The sequence below is a fragment of the Loxodonta africana genome, chromosome 8, assembly GCF_030014295.1.
Source record: "Loxodonta africana isolate mLoxAfr1 chromosome 8, mLoxAfr1.hap2, whole genome shotgun sequence".
NCBI lineage: Eukaryota > Metazoa > Chordata > Mammalia > Proboscidea > Elephantidae > Loxodonta > Loxodonta africana.
The window spans coordinates 5,121,410-5,140,386 of record NC_087349.1 but is presented as its reverse complement, the minus strand read 5'-3'; the positions used below and the strand labels follow the sequence as shown (position 1 = coordinate 5,140,386).

The 18,977-nt window shown below is 41.9% G+C and overlaps 1 protein-coding gene across 1 annotated transcript in view; it reads left to right on the top strand.

Annotated features, from left to right (window-relative positions):
* Positions 1-13,308, top strand: part of ARHGEF5 (Rho guanine nucleotide exchange factor 5) — a 34,416-nt gene extending 21,108 nt beyond the window's left edge. The window contains exons 12-14 of the mRNA XM_023539576.2: positions 10,168-10,238; positions 12,091-12,195; positions 12,425-13,308. Coding sequence (XP_023395344.2) covers positions 10,168-10,238; positions 12,091-12,195; positions 12,425-12,582 — 334 coding nt within the window. The 3' untranslated portion in view covers positions 12,583-13,308. The remainder of the gene's footprint in view (positions 1-10,167; positions 10,239-12,090; positions 12,196-12,424) is intronic.
* Positions 13,309-18,977: the final 5,669 nt, after the last annotated feature.

The following is an 18,977-nucleotide window of genomic DNA, read 5'->3' as shown; positions in this document are numbered from 1 at the left end:
TTTCATTTTTTTGCAAATGTATATCCAGTTCTGCCAGCACCTTTTGTTAAAGAAACTGTCTTTTTCCCATTTAAATGTCTTTGGGCCATTGTCAAATATCAGCTGCTCAAATGTGGATGGATTTATGTCTGGATTCTCAATTCTGCTCCACTGGTCTATGTATCTGTTGTTGTACCAGTACCAGGTTCCTTTGACTACTGTGGCAGTATAATACATTCTAAAATCAGGTAGAGTGAGGCCTCCCACTTTGTTCTTCTTTTTCAGTAATGCTTTACTTATCCAGGGCCTCTTTTCCTTCCATATGAAGTTGGTGATTTGTTTCTCCATCTCATTAAAAAATGTCCTTGGAATTTGAATTGGAATTGCATTAAGTCTATAGATCGCTTTTGGAAGAATAGATATTTTTACAGTGTTAAATCTCCCTATGCACGAGCAAGGTATGTTTTTCCACTTATGTAGGTCTCTTTTAGTTTCTTATAGTAGTGTCTTGTAGTTTTCTTTGTATAGGTCTTTTAAGTCTCTGGTAAGATTTATTCCTAAGTATCTTATCTTCAGGAAACCCTGGTGGCGTACTGGTTAGCATAATGGCTGCTGACCTAAAAGTTGGCAGTTCAAATCCACCAGGCACTCCTTGGAAACTCTATGGTGCAGTTCTACCCTGTCTTATAGGGTCGCTATGAGTCAGAATCGACTCGATGGCAATGGGTTTGGTTTTTGGTTATCTTATCCTCGTGGGGACTACTGTAAATGGTATTGATTTGGTGATTTCCTCTTTGATGTTTTTTTTGTTGGTGTAGAGGAATCAAACTGATTTTTGTATGTTTATCTTTTATCCCGATACTCTGCTGAACTCTTCCCTTAGTTTCAGTAGTTTTCTTGAGGATTCTTTAGGGTTTTCTGTGTATGAGACCATGTCATCTACAAATAGAGATACTTTTACTTCTTCCTTACCAATCTGGATGCACTTTATTTCTTTATCTAGCCTAATTGCTCTGGCTAGGACCCCCAGCACAATGTTGAATAAGAGTGGTGATAAAAGGCATCCTTATCTTGTTCCCAGTCTCAAGGGGAATGCTTTCAGACTCTGTCTATTTAGGATGATGTTGGCTGTTGGCTTGTATAAATGTCCTTTATGCTGTTGAGGAATTTTCCTTCTATTCCTATTTTGCTGAGAGTTTTTATCATAAATGGGTGTTGAACTTTCTCAAATGCTTTTTCTGCATCAATTGATAAGATCCTGTGGTTCTTGTCTTTTGTTTTATTTATACGATAAAAGATTACATTAATTGTTTTTCTAATGTTAAACCATCCATGCATACCTAGCATGAATCCCACTTGTTCATGGTGAATTATTTTTTTGATATGTTGTTGAATTCTATTGGCCAGAATTTTGTTGAGGATTTTTGCGTCTAAGCTCATGAGGGATATAGGTCTCTAATTTTCTTTTTTTGTGTTGTCTTTACCTGGTTTTCATATCAGGGGTTATGCTGGCTTCATAGAATGAGTTTGGGAGTATTCTGACCTTTTCTATGCTCTGAAATACCTTCAGTAGTGGTGGTGTTAACTATTCTCTGAAAGTTTGGTACAACTCTCCAGTGAAGCCATGTCGGCCAGGGTTTTTTGTTGTTGTTGTTGTTGGCAGTTTTTAAATTACCTTTTCAATCTCTTCCTTTGTTATAGGTTTATTTAGTTGATCTACTTCTGTTTGTGTTAGTTTAGGTAGGGAATGTGTTTCTAGGAAATCATCCATTTCTTCTAGGTTTTCAAATTTGTTAGAGTATAATTTTTCATAGTAATCTGATATGATTCTTTTAATTTCAGTTGTATCTGTTGTAAGATTGCCCATCTCATTTCTTATTTGCGTTATTTGCTTCCTCTCCTGTATTTCTTTTGTATGTTTGGCCAATGGTTTATACATTTTGTTAATTTTTTCAAAGAACCAGCTTTTGGTCTTGTTAATTCTTTCAATTGTTTTTCTGTTCTCTCTTTTAATTCTGCTCTAATTTTTATTATTTTTTTCTTCTAGTGCCTGAGGGTTTCTTTTGATGCTCTCTTCCTATTTGTTCAAGTTGTAGGGATAATTCTTAGATTTTGGCCATGTTTTCTTTTTGTATGTGTGCATTTATTGATGTAAATTGACCTCTGAGCACTGCTTTAGCTGTGTCCCAAAGGTTCTGATAGGAAGTGTTTTCATTCTCATTGGATTCTATGAATTTCTTTATTCCATCCTTAATGTCTCCTATAACCCACGTTTTTTGGGGCAGGGTATTGTTCAGTTTCCAAGTGTTTGATTTCTTTTCCCTGCTTTTTCTGGTTTTGATTCCTACTTTTTTGGCCTTATGGTTAGAGAAGATGCTTTGTAATATTTTGATGTTTTGGATTCTTCTAAGGCTGGCTTTATGACCTAATATGTTGTCTATTCTAGAGAATGTTCCAGGTGCACTAGAAAAGAAAGTATACTTGGCTGCTGTTGGGTGGAGCTTTCTTATGTGTCTATGAGGTCAAGTTGTTTGATTGTGGCATTTAGATCTTCTGTGTCTTTATTGAGCTTCTTTCTGGATATCCTGTCCTTCACCGAAAGTGGTGTGTTGAAGTCTCCCAGTGTAATTGTGGCGTTGTCTATCTCACTTTTCAATGCTGTTAGAGTTTGTTTTATGTATCTTGCAGCCCTGTCACTGGGTGCATAAATATTTAATATAGTTATATCCTCCTGGTATATTGTCCGTTTACTCATTATATAGTGTCCTTCCTTATCCTTTGTGGTGGATTTTACTTAAAAGTCTATTTTGTCAGAAATTAATATTGCCACTCCTGCTCTTTTTTGATTGTTGTTTGCTTGATATATTTTTTTTTTCCATCCTTTGAGTTTTAGTTTGTTTGTGTCTCTAATTCTAAGGTGTGTCTCTTGTAGGCAGCATATAGACAGATCTTTTTTTTATTCAATCTGCAACTCTCTGTCTCTTTATTGGTGCATATAGTCCATTTACATTTAGCATAATTATGGATACGTTTGTGTTTAGTGCTGTCATTTTGATGTCTTTTTTTGTGTGTTGTTGACAGTTTCTTTTTCCCGCTTAATTTTTTGTGCTGAGTAGTTTATCTTTACATATTGCCTTTTCCTCTTATTCATTGTTGATTTTGTTTCTGCTAAGTCTCTATTTTTTTCTTGTATTTTATTTTGATGAGTAGGATTGTTAGTCTCCTTTGTGGTTACCTTAATATTTACCCCTATTTTTCTAATTTTAAACCTAACATTTATTTCTTTATATCGCTTTGTCTTCCTCTCCATATGATAGATCTATGACTACATTTATTAGACCGTCTTTATTGTTTTAATGTTGTCTTTAAAATAATGACATTGGTGTTTCCCTGTTTTGAGCTTTTTTATGATTTATTTTTGTGTATTTCCCTATCTGGGTTGACATCTGGTTGCTGCGTCCTATGTTCCAGCCTTGGGTTGATATCTGATATTATTGATTTTCTAACCAGAGAATGCCCTTTAGTATTTCTTGTAGTTTTGGTTTGGTGTTTACAAAGTTCCTGAACTTCTGTTTATCTGGAAATGTCCTAATTTCGCCTTCATATTTGAGAGACAGTTTGCTGGGTATGTGATTCTTGGCTGGCAATTGTTTTCCTTCAATGCTTTACATAAGTCATCCCATTGCCTTCTTGGCTGCATGGTTCCTGTGGAGTAGTCCAAGACTATTCCTGTTGTCTCTCTTTGTAGGTGACTTTTTGATTACTCCTAGCCACTCTTAAAATTCTCTCTTTATCTTTGGTTTTGGCAAGTGTAATTACAATATGTCTTTGTGACTTCTTTTAAGATCTACCTTATGTGGAGTTTGATGGACATCTCGATTACATATCTTCTCATCTTTCACGATATCAGGGAAGTTTTCTGCCAACAAATCTTCAACACTTCTCTCTGTATTTTCTGTTATCCCTCCCCGTTCTGATACTCCAGTCACTCATAGGTTATTTCTCTTGATAGAGTCCCACATGATTCTTAGGGTTTGTTCATTTTTTTAGTTCTTTTATCTGATTTTCTTCAAATATATTGGTGTCAAGTGCTTTATCTTCAACTTGTTCAATTCTGTTCCTCTGACTTTCTATAAGTTGTCTAATTTTGTAATTTTATTGTTAATCTTCTGCATTTTTTATTGCTTTCTCTCTATGGATTCTTGCAACTTATTAAATTTTTCATTGTGTTCTTGAATAACTTTTTTAATGTCTTCAACTGCTTTATCTGTGTGTTCTTTGGCTTGTAGTGCATATTGCCTGATCTCCTTCCTGACATTTTGAAGAATTCTGTATATTCTGCTTCTGGTAATTCCAGGATGGCACCTTCATCCAGAAGATCCCTTGGTTCTTTGTTTTGAGAACTTGTTGAAGCAATCATGATCTGTGTCTTTATGTGATTTTATATTGACTGTGTCTCCGAGCCACCTAGAAGTTATTGTATTAGATTACTTTATGTATGTTTACTGTATCCTAGCTTCTTGCTTTGTTTTGTTTTGACATGCCCAAATAGGCTGCTTGCATGAGCTAGCTTGATTATTTTCACCTTTGAAGGTCTAATGTCCTGTGACCAGATGGCTAGAACTGTTATCAGGTATATGAGCTTATGAGTCTATTTGCTTTTCTTGTATGGATTCAGCTCAGGTGTCCAGGTAGTTGGTCATCAAGTGTGTGGTACAGTCTTTGTCTTACCGTCTTAGAGGGACGGGGTGATTGGTGTAGGTACCGGTATCTGGTTGCAGCAGGGGGTCATGCTCTGAACAAGGCAGGGGCTGACAACCATCCCCCAAGTGTCTGTGAGGAAAGCATGTCCCTGTTCCCTAGAGCACACAAGTGGATGGGTTCTGTAGCTGGCACCCAATGCTTTTGGTTATAAGGACTGGAAGGTACCAGTTATCCTTGGGCCCCTGTCACAGGTTGCTGGGTGACCTGAGTGGAGCCACCAGTTATTAGGCCCCTGATGTGAGTAGGTGAGGACCCTGTTTAACAGGCAAAGTGGTGTCAAACGTCAAACAGCCACCTCTCCACCACACAGCTGAAACAGCTGCAGTCTGCCAACAAGGGCCTCTTCTCCTGAAATAGGGCCACACATGTCCATGCAGGGGGGAAAGGTATTCAACGTCCACAGACCATTTATGTCTTGACAAGAGCCACTTCTGTCCGGAGTTTCCCAGGTGAGTGGAGCTGGCAGATTATCTTTTCCATGTTTGTGAATTTATTCCTTCTGCAAGGCCTAGAGAGTGGCTCAGGATGCTCAGTAGGACCTATCTGAGGGCCAGGGAAATCGACAGCCACTGAAGCCACCTTGTGGGCTGGGGGCGTGGCAAAATATACACAAGTACTTAGCTTTTCCCACGAGTGCCGTTCTTCTCTGGTTCCGGAGGTGTGAGTAGGCTGTGCAGCTGGCTGTTTCTCACTGAGGAAACTGCAGCCAAATGCTACCACCAGCCCGCAGCAATTGCTTCCTGGAATGGTGCCTGAGGGTTCCCAGTGATTCAGGTCCAGCAACTTCTCTCTGCTTCTGAACTGTCTCTCCTGCCACCTGCCACTCAGTCTCTTTTCTAACTTTGCCTTTGATGTTCAGGGCTCCTAGCTTCTCATAAATATAATTGTTTTACTTGTTTTGGGGGGGTCTTTGTTGTAAGAGGGATCACCAGAAGCAACCGACTACTCCATTTTCTTGGCCCTGCCTCCCTCAGAGGTCAATTTATGGCACTAGAAGTGCACATCAAAAAAGAAGAAAGGGACAAAATCAAAACATTAGCTCCACAACTTGAACAAATAGAAAGAGAACAACAAAAGATGCCCACAGCCACCAGAAGAATGGAAATAATAAATATCAAAGCAGAAATAAATGAAATAGAGACTAGAAAAACAGTAGAAAGAATCAACAAACCACTTGTCAAATACAAAAGAAAAACAGGAAAGGATGCAAATAATCCAAATAAGAAATAAAATGGAGGACATTACAACAGACCCAACTGAAATAAAAAGGATCATAATAGAGTAGTATGAAAAACTATACTCCAACAAATTGAAAAACCTAGAGGAAATGGACAAATTTCTAGAAACACACTACATACGCAAACTAACACAATATGTTGAAAATCTGAACAGACATGTAACCAGAGAAGAGTTTGAAAAGGTAAAAAAAAAAAAAAAAAGCCCTGGCGCAGATGGCGTTATGGAGAATCCTACCAAACATTCAGAGAAGAACTTACACCAGTACTATGCAAACTGTTTCAGAACATAGAAAAGGAAGCAATACATCTGAATTCATTCTATGAAGCCAGCATAACCCTGATACCAAAACCAGGCAAAGACACCAAAAAAAGAGAAATTGCAGACCAATATCTCTTATGAATATAGATGCAAAAATGCTCAACAAAATTCTAGCCAATAGAATTCAGCATCATATAAAAAATAATACACTAGGATTCATACCAGCGATGCAAGGATGGTTCAACATTGGAGAATCAATCAACATAATCCACCACATAAATAAAAAGAAAGAAAAGAATCAGATGATCATCTCAATTGATGCAGAAAAGACATTTGACAAAGTCCATTGCACATTCCTGATAAAAACTCTCAATAAAATAGATATAGAAGGAAAATTTTGCAACATAATAAAGGACATCTATGCAAAACCAACAGCCAACATCATTCTTAATGGAGAGAGGCTGAAAACATTCCCCTTGAAAACAGGAACAAGACAAAGATGCCCTTTATCACCACTCCTATTTACCATTGTGTTGGAAGTCCTAGCTAGAGCAGTAAGGCAAGAAACAGAAATAAAGGGCATCAAAATTAGTAATGAAGAAGTTAAACTGTGCCTGTTTGTGGATGATATGATACTATATACAGAAAACCCAAAAGACTCTCTGAGAAACTACTGGAACTAATAGAAAGAGTCAGCAGAATAGCAGGATACAAGATAAACATACAAAAATCAGTTGGATTCCTATACACAAATAAAGAAAATGACAAAAAGGAAATCAGGAAAACAATACCATTTATAGTAGCCCCTAAAAAGATAAAATACTTGGGAATAAATCTAACCAGGGATGTAAAAGGTCTATACAAACAAAACTACAAAACTTTACAGCAGGAAACCAAAAGAGATCTACATAAATGGAAAAACATACCATGCTCATGGATAGGTAGACTCAGCATTGTGAAAATGACAATTCTACTCGAAGTTATTTACAAATACAATGCAATACCAATCGAAATACCAACAACATTTTTTAAAGAGATGGACAAACTTATCATTAACTTTATATAGAAAAGGAAGAAGCACTATGGAAAAAGAATAAAGTAGGAGGACTCGTGCTACCTGACCTCAGAACCTCATATATAGCTATGGTAGTCATAAAAAAAAAACAAAAAAAAAAAAACAGCCTGGTATTGGTATAATGACAGGTACACTTACCAATGGAACAGAATTGAGAACCCAGATGGAAATCTATCACTGGGGGTGGGGGGGGGGTATGGTCACCTGACCTTTGACAAGGGCCCAAAGTCCATCAACTGGGGAAAAGACAGTCTTTTTAACAAATTGTGCTGGCAAAAATGGATGTCAATCTGGAAAAAAGTGAAACAGGACACATACCTCACACCATATACAAAAACTAACTCAAAATGGATCAAAGACCTATATATAAAGGCAAAAACCATGAAGTTCATGGAAGAAAAAATAGGATAAATGATAGAGGCCCTAAAACATGGCATTAACAGAACACAAACCACAGCAAGCAACACACAAGCTCCAGAGGATAAGTTAGATAACTGGAATCTTCTAAATTTTAAACACTTATGTTCATCAAAAGACTTCATCAAAAGAGTAAACAGGGAACCTACAGACTGGGAAAAAATTTTTTGGCTATTACAAATCAGACAGAGTTCTAATCTCTAAAATCTATAAGAAAATCCAACACTTCTACAACAAAAAGACAATCCATTTAAAAAATGGGCAAAGGAAATGAACAGACACTTCACCAAAGAAGACATTCAGGTAGCCAACAGATGTATGAGGAAATGCTCAGATCTCTAGCCATTAGAGAAATGCAAACAAAACCACAATAAGATACTATCTCACCCCACCATTACTGGCATGAATCAATAAAACAGGAAGTAACAGATGTTGGAGAGGCTGCGGGGAGATCAGAACTCTTATGCAGTGCTGGTGGAAATGGGTACACCATTTTGGAAAACAATATGGCGCTTCCTTAGAAAGCTAGAAATAGAAATACCGTATGATCCAGGAATCCCACTCCTAGGAATATATCCTAGAGAAATAAGAGTTGTCACATGGACAGACTTATGCACACCCATGTTCATTGCAGCATTGTTCACAATAGGAAAAAGATGGAAACAACCTAGATGCCCATCAACAGATTAATGGATAAAAAAACTGTGGTACATACAAACAATGGAGTATTACACAATGTTAAAGAACAGCAGTGAATCTGTGAAGCATCTCATAACATGGATGAATCTGGAAGACATTATGCTGAGTGAAATAAGTCAATCACAAAAGGACACAGTATGAAACCACTACCGTAAATACTTATAAAAAGGTTTACATGCAAAAAGAGACAATCTTTGATGGTTATGAGGGAGGGAAGTGATGGGGATGGAAAAACACTTAATAGACAATAGAAAAGTGGAAACTTTGGTGAAGGGTAATACAGCATACAATACTGGGGAAGCCAAAACAACCTGTACAAGGCAAGGTCTTGGTAGCTCCATAGACACATCCAAACTCCCTGAGGGACCAAATTGCTTGGCTGAGGGCTGTGGGAACCATGATCTTGGGGAATATCTAGCTCAACTGGCATAACCTAGTTTATAAAGAATATGTTCTACATCCTACTTTGGTAAGTAGCGTCTGGCGTCTTAAAAGCCTGTGAGCAGCCATCTAGGGTACTCCACTGGTCTCACTCCTTCAGGAGCAAGGAAGAATGAAGAAAACTGAAGATACAAGGGAAAGATTAGTCCAAAGGACTAATGGACCACATCTACCACGGCCTTCACCAGACTGAGTCCAGAATAACAATATGGTGCCTGGCTACCACCACTGACTGCTCTGACAGGGATTACAATAGAGGTTCCAGACAGAGCTGGAAAAATGTAGAACAAATTTCTAACTCAAAAAGAAAGACCAGACTTGCTGGCCTGGCAGAGACTTGAGAAACGCTGAGAATATGGCCCCCAGACACCCTTTCTGCTCAGTAATGAGTTCACTCCTGGGGTTCACCCTTCAGCCAAAATCGAACAGGCCTGTGGAACAAAACAAGACTAAAGGGGTGCACCAGCCCTGGGGCGGGACTGGAAGGCAGGAGGGAACAGGAAAGCTGGTAATTATGGAGCCCAGGGTTGAGAAGGGAGAGTGTTGACATGTCGTGGGGCTGTTAACCAATGTCATAGAACAATGTTTGTACTAACTGATGAGAAACTAGTTTGTTCTGTAAATCTTTATCTAAAGTAAACCAAAACAAACCCCGTGCCGTCAAGTCGATTCCGACTCATAGCGACCTTTTAGGACAGAGTAGAACTGCCCCATAGGGTTTCCAAGGAGTGCCTGGTGGATTCAAACTGCCAACCCTTTGGTTAGCAGCCATAGCACTTAACCACTACGCCACCAGGGTTAAAAAAAAAAATACAATTCAGTGACATTAATTAAAATCACTGTACTGTACAACAATCACCACTATCCATTTCCAATTTTTTTTTTTAAGTGCAAGTGCAAAGTGCTTGGTAAAGTACAGGATAAGTGGAAAAGAGGAAGACCCTCGACAAGATGGATTAAACAGTGGCTGCAACAATGGGCTCAAGCATAACAAAGATTGTGAGTCTGGCACAGGACTGGGCAGTGTTTTGTTCTGTGGTACATAGGGTCGCTGTGAGTCGGAACCAACCCTAGGGCACCTAACAACAAATGCAAAGTAGCAATGACAATGCAATTTAATTATCTTTTAAAAAAAAAAAGAGTTCAAGGTCTTGTCATACTTCCAAGCGAGCAGCATCCCAGTGCCTTTACTCCCAGCAGTCACTGACCTGGACGAGACACCCCCAGCCAGTGCCTCCCCCTCAGCCCTCACCCTCACCAGGGCTGCGGTGCAACGTCTGCCCCTTGTCTTCCAGAAGCGAGAAGCTCAGGTGGATCTCTGCGCTGACCTTGCCCAGAGAGGAGATGGACCTCCTGGAGTGTTATGGTGAGTGAGGGCCTGAGGGGGAGGGGAAAATGGGCGGGGCCAGGGGTCACCTTCCATATAGGGGCTTCGGCGGCCAGTGAGAACTCTGAGAGGCAACCTTTTACTGCTTGTTCTCAGGATTTCAGGGTGAGATACTAGCCACAGAGCTCAAAGACCTAAGACCCATCTGCTGAAAACTGCTTATCGTCATGGCAACAACCCCTTACACTCCCTGTCTGGGGCAATCACTTGCTCTTTTTATATCTATGTCCCCTGGAGTCTGCTGCTATTTTGCCCAGACTTAGCCGGGGTGGCTCAAGTCGTTTGTTTTTGTGCTCGACTACTAACCTAAAGGTTGGAGGTCTGAGTCCAGCTGGTGGCACCATGGAAGAAAGCCTTAGCGATCTGCTTCCATAAAGATTACAGCCAAGAAAGCCCTGTGGAGCAGTTCTGTTCTGTAACACGTGGGTCACCATCAGGCAGAAACAACTTGATGGCAACAGGTTTGATTTTGGGGTTTTGATCTGTGTGAAGGTCTTGGTGGGATGTGGGGAACAAGGGTGTTGCAGGAGTTGTGTCTCACTCACCCTCCTGGACAGGAGACCCTGAGGCACTGCTTCTCCCCAGGCAGCCATGGCACAGGCCTTTGTGTCTGTGTTCACGGAGTGCTTCTGGCGCAGCCTCAGCTCACAGCCGTCCCCCAGCTAGAAGGACATAGAGGAGCAGTGACTCAGAAGTGGATGTAGGTAGTAGGCTCTGACTGAGTTCCCATGAATCTGCGGGTCGGTGAGGAGGACGGGATGAACTGCCCACTTCCCTGTGACCTGTGAATGGCAGGTGGGACGAGCTGTGGTGTCCCGTTGTGTTCCGGGACAGCTGTGCAGTGCAGTAAAGGAGGAAGGAAAAAAACCCATGCAAGAAGGAATGCTCTAAGTCTGCATCCGCTGAGGCTTGTTACCATGAGCTTCAAAAACTGTCGAACTTGGAGAAGGATAATGGTTATGGTTGAACAGCACGATGAACATAATGCCACTGAATTGTACATTCGAAGAATGTTGACATGGCAAATATTTTGTTACATATTTACCACAATAAAAAAATGAATTTGGTGGCAGGGGGGATAAACAATGGGACTTCCCCCTCGTTCATAAAAATACAGAAATGTAGAAGATCCAGAATTTGCTCAGGAGTCATCTTGACCAGCCCAGTGACTGAGAGTTGAGGTTGCTGATGTTACAGGAAGTCAGCACCTCGGGTCACACCTGGAGTCGGGCGTTATGGCTCTCTGGTCCCACAGCTGGTGCTGGGAAAGAGAGGGAGAACCAGGCACAGACTGAGATTCGACAGCCCAGTCAGAGAGGCACACAGACAGGTAACGAGTGGAGAGGTGCCAGATGGCCAGGTACAGACCATTGGTGGGCCAGAGCCGAGTCACCCAGCACTAAAGACAGGGTCTTCAAAGGGAAGAAGGGTCTGTGGTGGATCTTGAGGGTCTGTAATCACTGACAACGGTGGTCACACGTATTTCTTGGTTCATCTTCCCTAGGAACGTAGGATGTTTAACCTTTTGCAATTCTGGTATTTGTCTTCCTCTAACAGCCAGGTTCTCCTTGGAAACTCTATGGGGCAGTTCTCTCTACTCTGTCCTATAGGGTCGCTATGAGTCGGAATCGACTCGTCGGCACTGGGTTTGTTTGTTTTTTGTTTTTTTTTTTTTGGTAACAGCCATTTTGGTCCCTGGTAGAAGGTGAAAGTTTTTCCAGTTTCCTGTTTGTACCTTTGACAGCCCAGATCCATCTCTGCCCAGGCTTCCCCAGCTCCCCCACAGCAATTGCCCCAGGCACCTGACTATCTTCCATCTTCTCCACCCCAGATTCCCAACAGGTACGATGCCTTCGTGCCTACAAGCCCCGCGAGAATGACGAGCTGGCGCTGGAGAAGGCTGATGTGGTGATGGTCATGCAGCAGAGCAGTGACGGTGAAAGGGGTCTCAGGGGAGGGGCCGGGCAGTAGGGTGCAGTTGGGGACGGTGAGGAGCCGTGGACTTGCCCACCCCCAGGAGGCCTTGGTCAGTGGTTGGAAGCAGGACTCCTCATGCGGGGGACTCTCTAGGGGCACCCAGGTGTGTTCAGCCATAGGATTCAGAAATGTTCCAGGAAGGGGCCTAGAGGAAGAGTCTCCCCAAGTAACTGGCTCTTTACATGCAGGCTGGCTGGAGGGCGTGAGGCTCTCAGATGGGGAGCGAGGCTGGTTCCCAGTGCAGCAGGTGGAGTTCATCTTGAACCCAGATGTCTGTGCACGGAATCTGCAGGAAGCACAGCGTGTGAAGACTGCCAGGTTGCAGCTGGTGGAGCATCAGGCCTAGCTGTCCTGGGGGGCCCCTGGGCATACAGACACGAAATCCCTGGGGAGGACTGGCCCCAGCACCCTGCAACGAGGCCGAAGTGCCCAGGACCAAGCCCCGCCTCCCCTCTGTGCTCTGGACCCTGGGTGTCTTTTCTCGCAGGAAACAGGAGCAAGGGGGCCTGAGCTGGGGAATGTGACTTCTCCTGCCCTACAATAGTTAAACAATCTCTGCTTCAGGGCATAGGTGCGGAGCTGGCTGGAGTTCCCATGACAGTGGCCATATGTCAAGCAGGGTCTGGTCTCAGGCCCCTGAGGGGAGATGTGTGGGTGGGGGGGGCGGTGAACATACCAGACGGGAGGACCAACCTGGTGGCCTCGAAGATATGTCCTGGCCCTGGAGCCTCTCTGTAACTGTATGTGTGGTCGGGTGTTTCCATTGGGCTCTTCTCTGCTGGTGGTGATGTGAGGTTAGGACTCCCTCACGCTAATAAACATGGCGCTTCTCTGAGTGGTTTCTTCTGACTCCTCAGCACTGAGTGAGGTTCAGAACACGGGGTTCCCTGAGGCTCCCAGCCTGTGTGATATAGGTTACCGTGTCTGTCGACCCCTGCCTGTGACCCCTGACTTTGGGCTATTTTTCTGCTTGCTACGGCCTCAGAGGCTGTAGGTCTTTCATATCTGAGTTCGGACCAAGTAACCTCCAAAGCTCCATCCAACTCTAACAACACACAGTCTATTCTCGTGATTCATGGTAGTTTTTTCTATAAAGTCCCTACAAACACTGAATTAGTAAATATCAATTGTCGTCAAATCGACTCTGACTCAGGGCAACCCCATGTGTGTCAGAGTAGAACTGCGATCCATAGGGTTTCCAATGACTCATTTTTTGGAAGTAGATCACCAGGCCTTCTGAGGTGCCTCTGGGTGGACTCAAACTTCCAACATTTCGGTTAGCAGCGGAGGGTTAACCTTTTGCACCAGCCAGGGTCTCCTAGCAAATACTAAACCAGCCTTATTCAACCCTAATTTATCATGGCTCTGAAGGAAAAAAAAAAAAAATTTTTTTTTTTTTCTGAAGGTAGGCATGTTCACAAATGCCCACAAAAGCACCGTGAGTGTTTTTAGCAAATAGGCAGCTTTAAGAATACAGAATCCATGACAAATGAGTATGTATTAGTATGTCTTTATGTAATATATATACATAATAGACATGTATGTGTATGTATGTAATACACAAGTTATTATTCTGTCCTCACATTGTCTTTCTCATTTACAGCCCCCATGCAATAGTAACACAGTCATCTTTTAAGCTGGATCATTATATTTCTGCCCTGGACATCCTCCTACTCAATTTCATCTTTGTTGTTGTTGTCAGGGAAACCGTGGTGGCGTAGTGGTTAAGTGCTACAGCTGCTAACCAAGAGGTTGGCAGTTTGAATCCGCCAGGTGCTCCTTGGAAACTCTGTGGTGCAGTTCTACTCTGTCCTATAGGGTCGCTATGAGTCGGAATCGACTCAATGGCAGTGCGTTTGGTTTGGTTTGGTTGTTGTTAGGGGCCATCGAGTTGGTTCTGACTCAGCAACCCCATTTACAACAGAACAAAACACTGCTTGGTCTTGTGCCATCTCAGAATCATTGCTATGTTTGAGCCCACTGCTACAGCCACTGTGTCAATCCATCTCATTGAGGGTCTCATGAGCCTCTTTCACTGACCCTCCACCTTACCAAGCATGATGTCCTCCACCAACTGGTCCCTCCTGATAACATGCTCAGAGTACGTAGGACAAAGTCTTGCCATCCTGGCGTCATAGAAGCATTCTGGCTGTACTTCTTCCAGGACAGATTTGTTCGTCCTTCTGGCAGTTCACGGTATGTTCAGTATTCTTCGCCAACACCATAATTCAAAGGCATCAATTCTTCTTCAGTCTTCCTTGTTCATTGTCCAGCTTTTGCATGCATATGAGGCAGTTGAAAATACCATGGCTTGGGTCAGGTGCACCTTAGTCCTCAAAGTGATGTCTTTGCATTTTAACACTTTAGAGAGGTCTTTTGCAGCATTTTTGCCCAAAAGTGGAACTGCATTGCAACATTGTACAAAAGGGAGACTAACACTATAAACTTTGTTTAATGCCCAATTAAGGACGATGCTGACATGATAGTCTGATTCTGTTTTCCACCCACCCTAAAATATAAGTTAGCTTGTGTGATTTTTTAAAAATATTATCTCTATGGTAATTAAGATGAGCTAATACTCTTTAGCAAGTTGATACTGCTACAATTTCTAAAATAGGGATGGTTTTAAAAACCAAAAAACCCATTGCCGTCAAGTCGATTGCAACTCATAGTGACCCTATAAGACAGGGTAGAACTGCCCCATAGGGTTTCCAAGGAGTACCTTAGCTCCTTGGTTAGCAGCCATAGCTCTTAACCACTACCCTACCAGGGTTCCCAGGGATGGTTTTAGAGGAGGTTAATTAGGGTTATCACTACATCCATGAAGCTAGCTTTTTATTATTAATGTACAAATGATGTATTAATATTATGCTTACGTGTATTAATATTTATTGTTAGGTTCCATCGAGTTGGTTACGACTCATAGCAACCCGTGTGCAACAGAATGAAACACTGCCTGGCCCTGCACCATCCTCACAATGGTTGCCATGCTTGAGCCCATTGTTGCAGCCACTGTGTCAATCCACCTAGTCAAGGGTTTTCCTCTTTTTAGCTGATCCTCTATTTTACCAAGCGTATTAGTATATAAACTAATAATTGGCTCTCGTTAATAGCAATAACAATAATTGTAATCTGAACTATCTGTCCAAACCAGTATTTGAATACTGGCCAAGTGATTCAAACAGAGGCATCTCCAACTTTATATTTTCTAGGCAAATTCTCCATTATTTTCCCAGAGAGGTAAAACGTTACCTTCAGAATGACACTCATGCAAATAGTTCTCTGAGTTGGGCCTACTTCTTTGCTTGAAGTTCCTGAGGCTTTCTGATCACCTTTGAAGCTATGTTCTATAAAACTTCTAGCTAAAATTAATCCTTAGACATTTAATATATGTTTATTCAATTGAGTTACTTTCAACTAATCTGAGAAATTACAAAGGCATTTGGCTTCTATCTTTCTTTAGGTTCTCAGTCAAAAAAAAAAAAAAAAAACAGAAAAAGAGGAGGGAGAGACATAGCCGATCACTCCTTTTTTGAAAAATGAAGAAATATTCTCTACTTGTGAGTTTCGGGCACAGGTCTACACATTGCCTCCTTCTTCAGGCTACCGGAATTTAACTGAGCTTCACTTTTTAACCTGATTGGTAATGTTGGCTTAGAAACACAGAATTTCTTACGAGACGTTATGAAAATAACCGTAAAATAATGTCTTTGGGACAAAAATGCATTTGAGGCGTGTGATGATTAAGGTTGTGTGTCAACTTGGCTGGGCCATGGTTCTCAGTGGTTTGACAGTTGTGATATGGTTTGGCAGTCGTATAATGATCTAATCACTTCCATGATGAGATCTGATATAATGTGATCATGTCCATGACGGAGTTTCCTTGGGTGCGTGGCCTGCATCCTACATAGGTGGACTTTCTGGCAAGGCTCGGGGGCTTTTGTTCCCTCTAGATCCTGCAGCTGGTTCCTGTTCCTCTGACCTCCAGTTCTTGGGAATTGAGCTAACAGCTTAAGTGCCATCCTGCTGTCTGATCTTGGGATTCATTGGTCTTTGTAGCCTGTAAGCAAGAAACCTGCTCTCTGACCTGCCGATCTTGGGTTCACCAGCCCCTGTGGCTGTGTGAATCAGGAGAAGCTCTCTCCTGACCCACAGGCTGGGGACATTCCAGCCTCTACAACTACGTGAGCCATTTCCTTGATATAAATCTCTCTCTCTCTCTATATATATACTTCACTGGTTTTGCTTCTCTAGAGAACCCAGCCTAAGACAAGGTATATCTGAACACATAGTATTTTGTTGGAGTTTTTTTTTTTTTTTTTTTAGAAAAAACATGCAAAGGGTTGCTGTCTTTAGGAGACAGGTAACAACAGTCCCTGTTATAGACCCTTTTCTGAAGTTGTAACATATTTGGAGCTCAAAATTATATAGCTACATGCTGAATAATTTCCCTTGGGCACTGGCCACATGGAATTCCATCAGTCACTTTCATCTACTCCCACGGCCTAGAGAGTTTTTCGTTAAAGCTTATTCTCACCACCTGCTTTTCACTTAGTGTTAACTGACTTAGCATTTTTTGGGGCACTCTTTGCCCCGTCTCCATCATTTCTGATGATTTTAATAAGGTAAGTCCACACATTAACACTTAAGTGTGCACTTAATTGTGCTCATGCGGAACGTGTACTTAGACCAAGAGGCAGTTGTTCGAACGGAGCAAGGGGATACAGCATGGTTTAAAATCAAGAAAGGTGTGCATAGGGGTTGCATCCTTTCATCGTACTTATTCAATCTGTATGCTGAGCAAATAATCCAGGAAGCTGGACTATAAAGAACAATGCAACATCAGAATTGGAGGAAGATCTATTAGCAACCTGCAATATTGAGATGACAACCTTGCTTCCTGAAAGTGAAGAGGACTTGAAGCACTTGCTGATGCAGATCAAAGACCACAGCCTTCAGTACGGATTACACCTCAGCATAAAGAAAACAAAAATCCTCACAACTGGACCAATGAGCAACATCATGATAAATGGAGAGAAGACTGAAGTTGTCAAGGATTTCATTTTACTTGGATCCATAATCAACACCCATACATGCAGCAGTCAGGAAATCAAACAACCTGTTGCACCGGGCAAATCTGCTGCAAAAGACCTCTTTAAAGTGTTAAAAAGCAAAGATGTCACTTTGAGGACTAAGGTGCACCTGACCCAAGCCATGATATTTGCAATCACCTCGTATGCATGCAAAAGCTGGACGATGAATGAAGACCAAAGAAGAATCAATGCTTTGAACTATGGTGTTGGCAAAGAATATTGAATATACTGTGAAATGCCAGAAGAACAAACAAATCTGTCTTGGAAGAAATACAAGTAGCAAGGATGGCGGCGAGGCTTTGTCTCACCTACTGTGGACATGTTATCAGAAGGAACCAGTCCCTGGAGAAGGACATCATGCTTGGTAAAAAGTAGAGGGTCAGTGAAAAAGAGGAAGACCCTCAGTGAGATGGACTGACACAGTAGCTGCAACAATGGGCTCAAACATAGTGACAACTGTGAGGATGGCACAGTACCAGGCAGTGTTTCGTTCTTTTGTACACAAGGTCACGATAAGTTGGAATAAATTCAATGGCACCTAACAACAACTGTCTATCCCATTAGTATCTGGAAGGCCCCTAGTCTGAGATGTGTTTATCTTCTTGTCTTAGTTATCTAGTGCTGCTATAACAAAAACACCACAATATGTGGCTTTAACAAACAAATTTATTTTCTCACAGTTTGGGAGGCTAGAAGTCCGAATTCATGGTGCTGGCTCAAGGGGGAGGATTTCTCTGTAGGCTCTGGAGGAAGGCCCTTGTCTCTTTTGAGCTTCTGCTCCTGGAAGATCTCCATGTGGCTTCGCATCTCTCTTCCCCCATCTCTGCTTGCTCACTTGCTTGTTTAATCTCTTTTATATCTCAGAAGATTGATTCAAGATACACCCTACACTAAAAAAAAAAAAAAAAATACTATCTAATTAACATAACAAAAAAAAAAAACTCCTTGCCAAATGGGATTATAACCACAGGTATAAAACCAAACCAAACCCATTGCAGTTAGGTCTATTCCAGCTCTTAGTGACCCTGTAGGACAGAGTAGAAGTGCCCCACAGGGTTTCCAAGGCTGTAATCCTTACAGAAGCAGACTGTCACATCTTTCTCTCGCGGTGGGTTCAAACCACTGACCTTTCAGTTAGCAACAAAGCGCTTAACCACTGTGCCACCAGGGTTTCTTGCTATAGGTATTATTGTTGTTAGGTGCCATTTCATAGTTGACCCCGCGTACAACAGAGGAAGCACCGCCCAGTCCAGTCCTGCACCATCCTCACAATCCTTACTATGTTTGTGCCAATTGTTGCAGCCACTGTGTCAGTCCATCTCATTCAGGGCCTTCCTTTTTTTTTTTGCTGACCCTCTACTTTACCAAGTATGATGTCCTGGTAACTTGTCCAAAGTACATCAGACAAAGTCTCACCATCCTCAATTCTAAGGAGCATTCTGGCCGTGCTTCTAAGACAGACTTGTTCATTCTTCTGCCAGTCCACAGTATATTCAATATTCCTGGTCAACACCGTAATTCAAATGCATCAATTATTCTTCAGTTTTCCTATTCATCGTCCAGCTTTCGCAGGCATATGTGACAATTGAAAATACCATGGCATGTTTCAGGCACACCTCAGTCCTCAAAGTGACATCTTTGCTTTTTA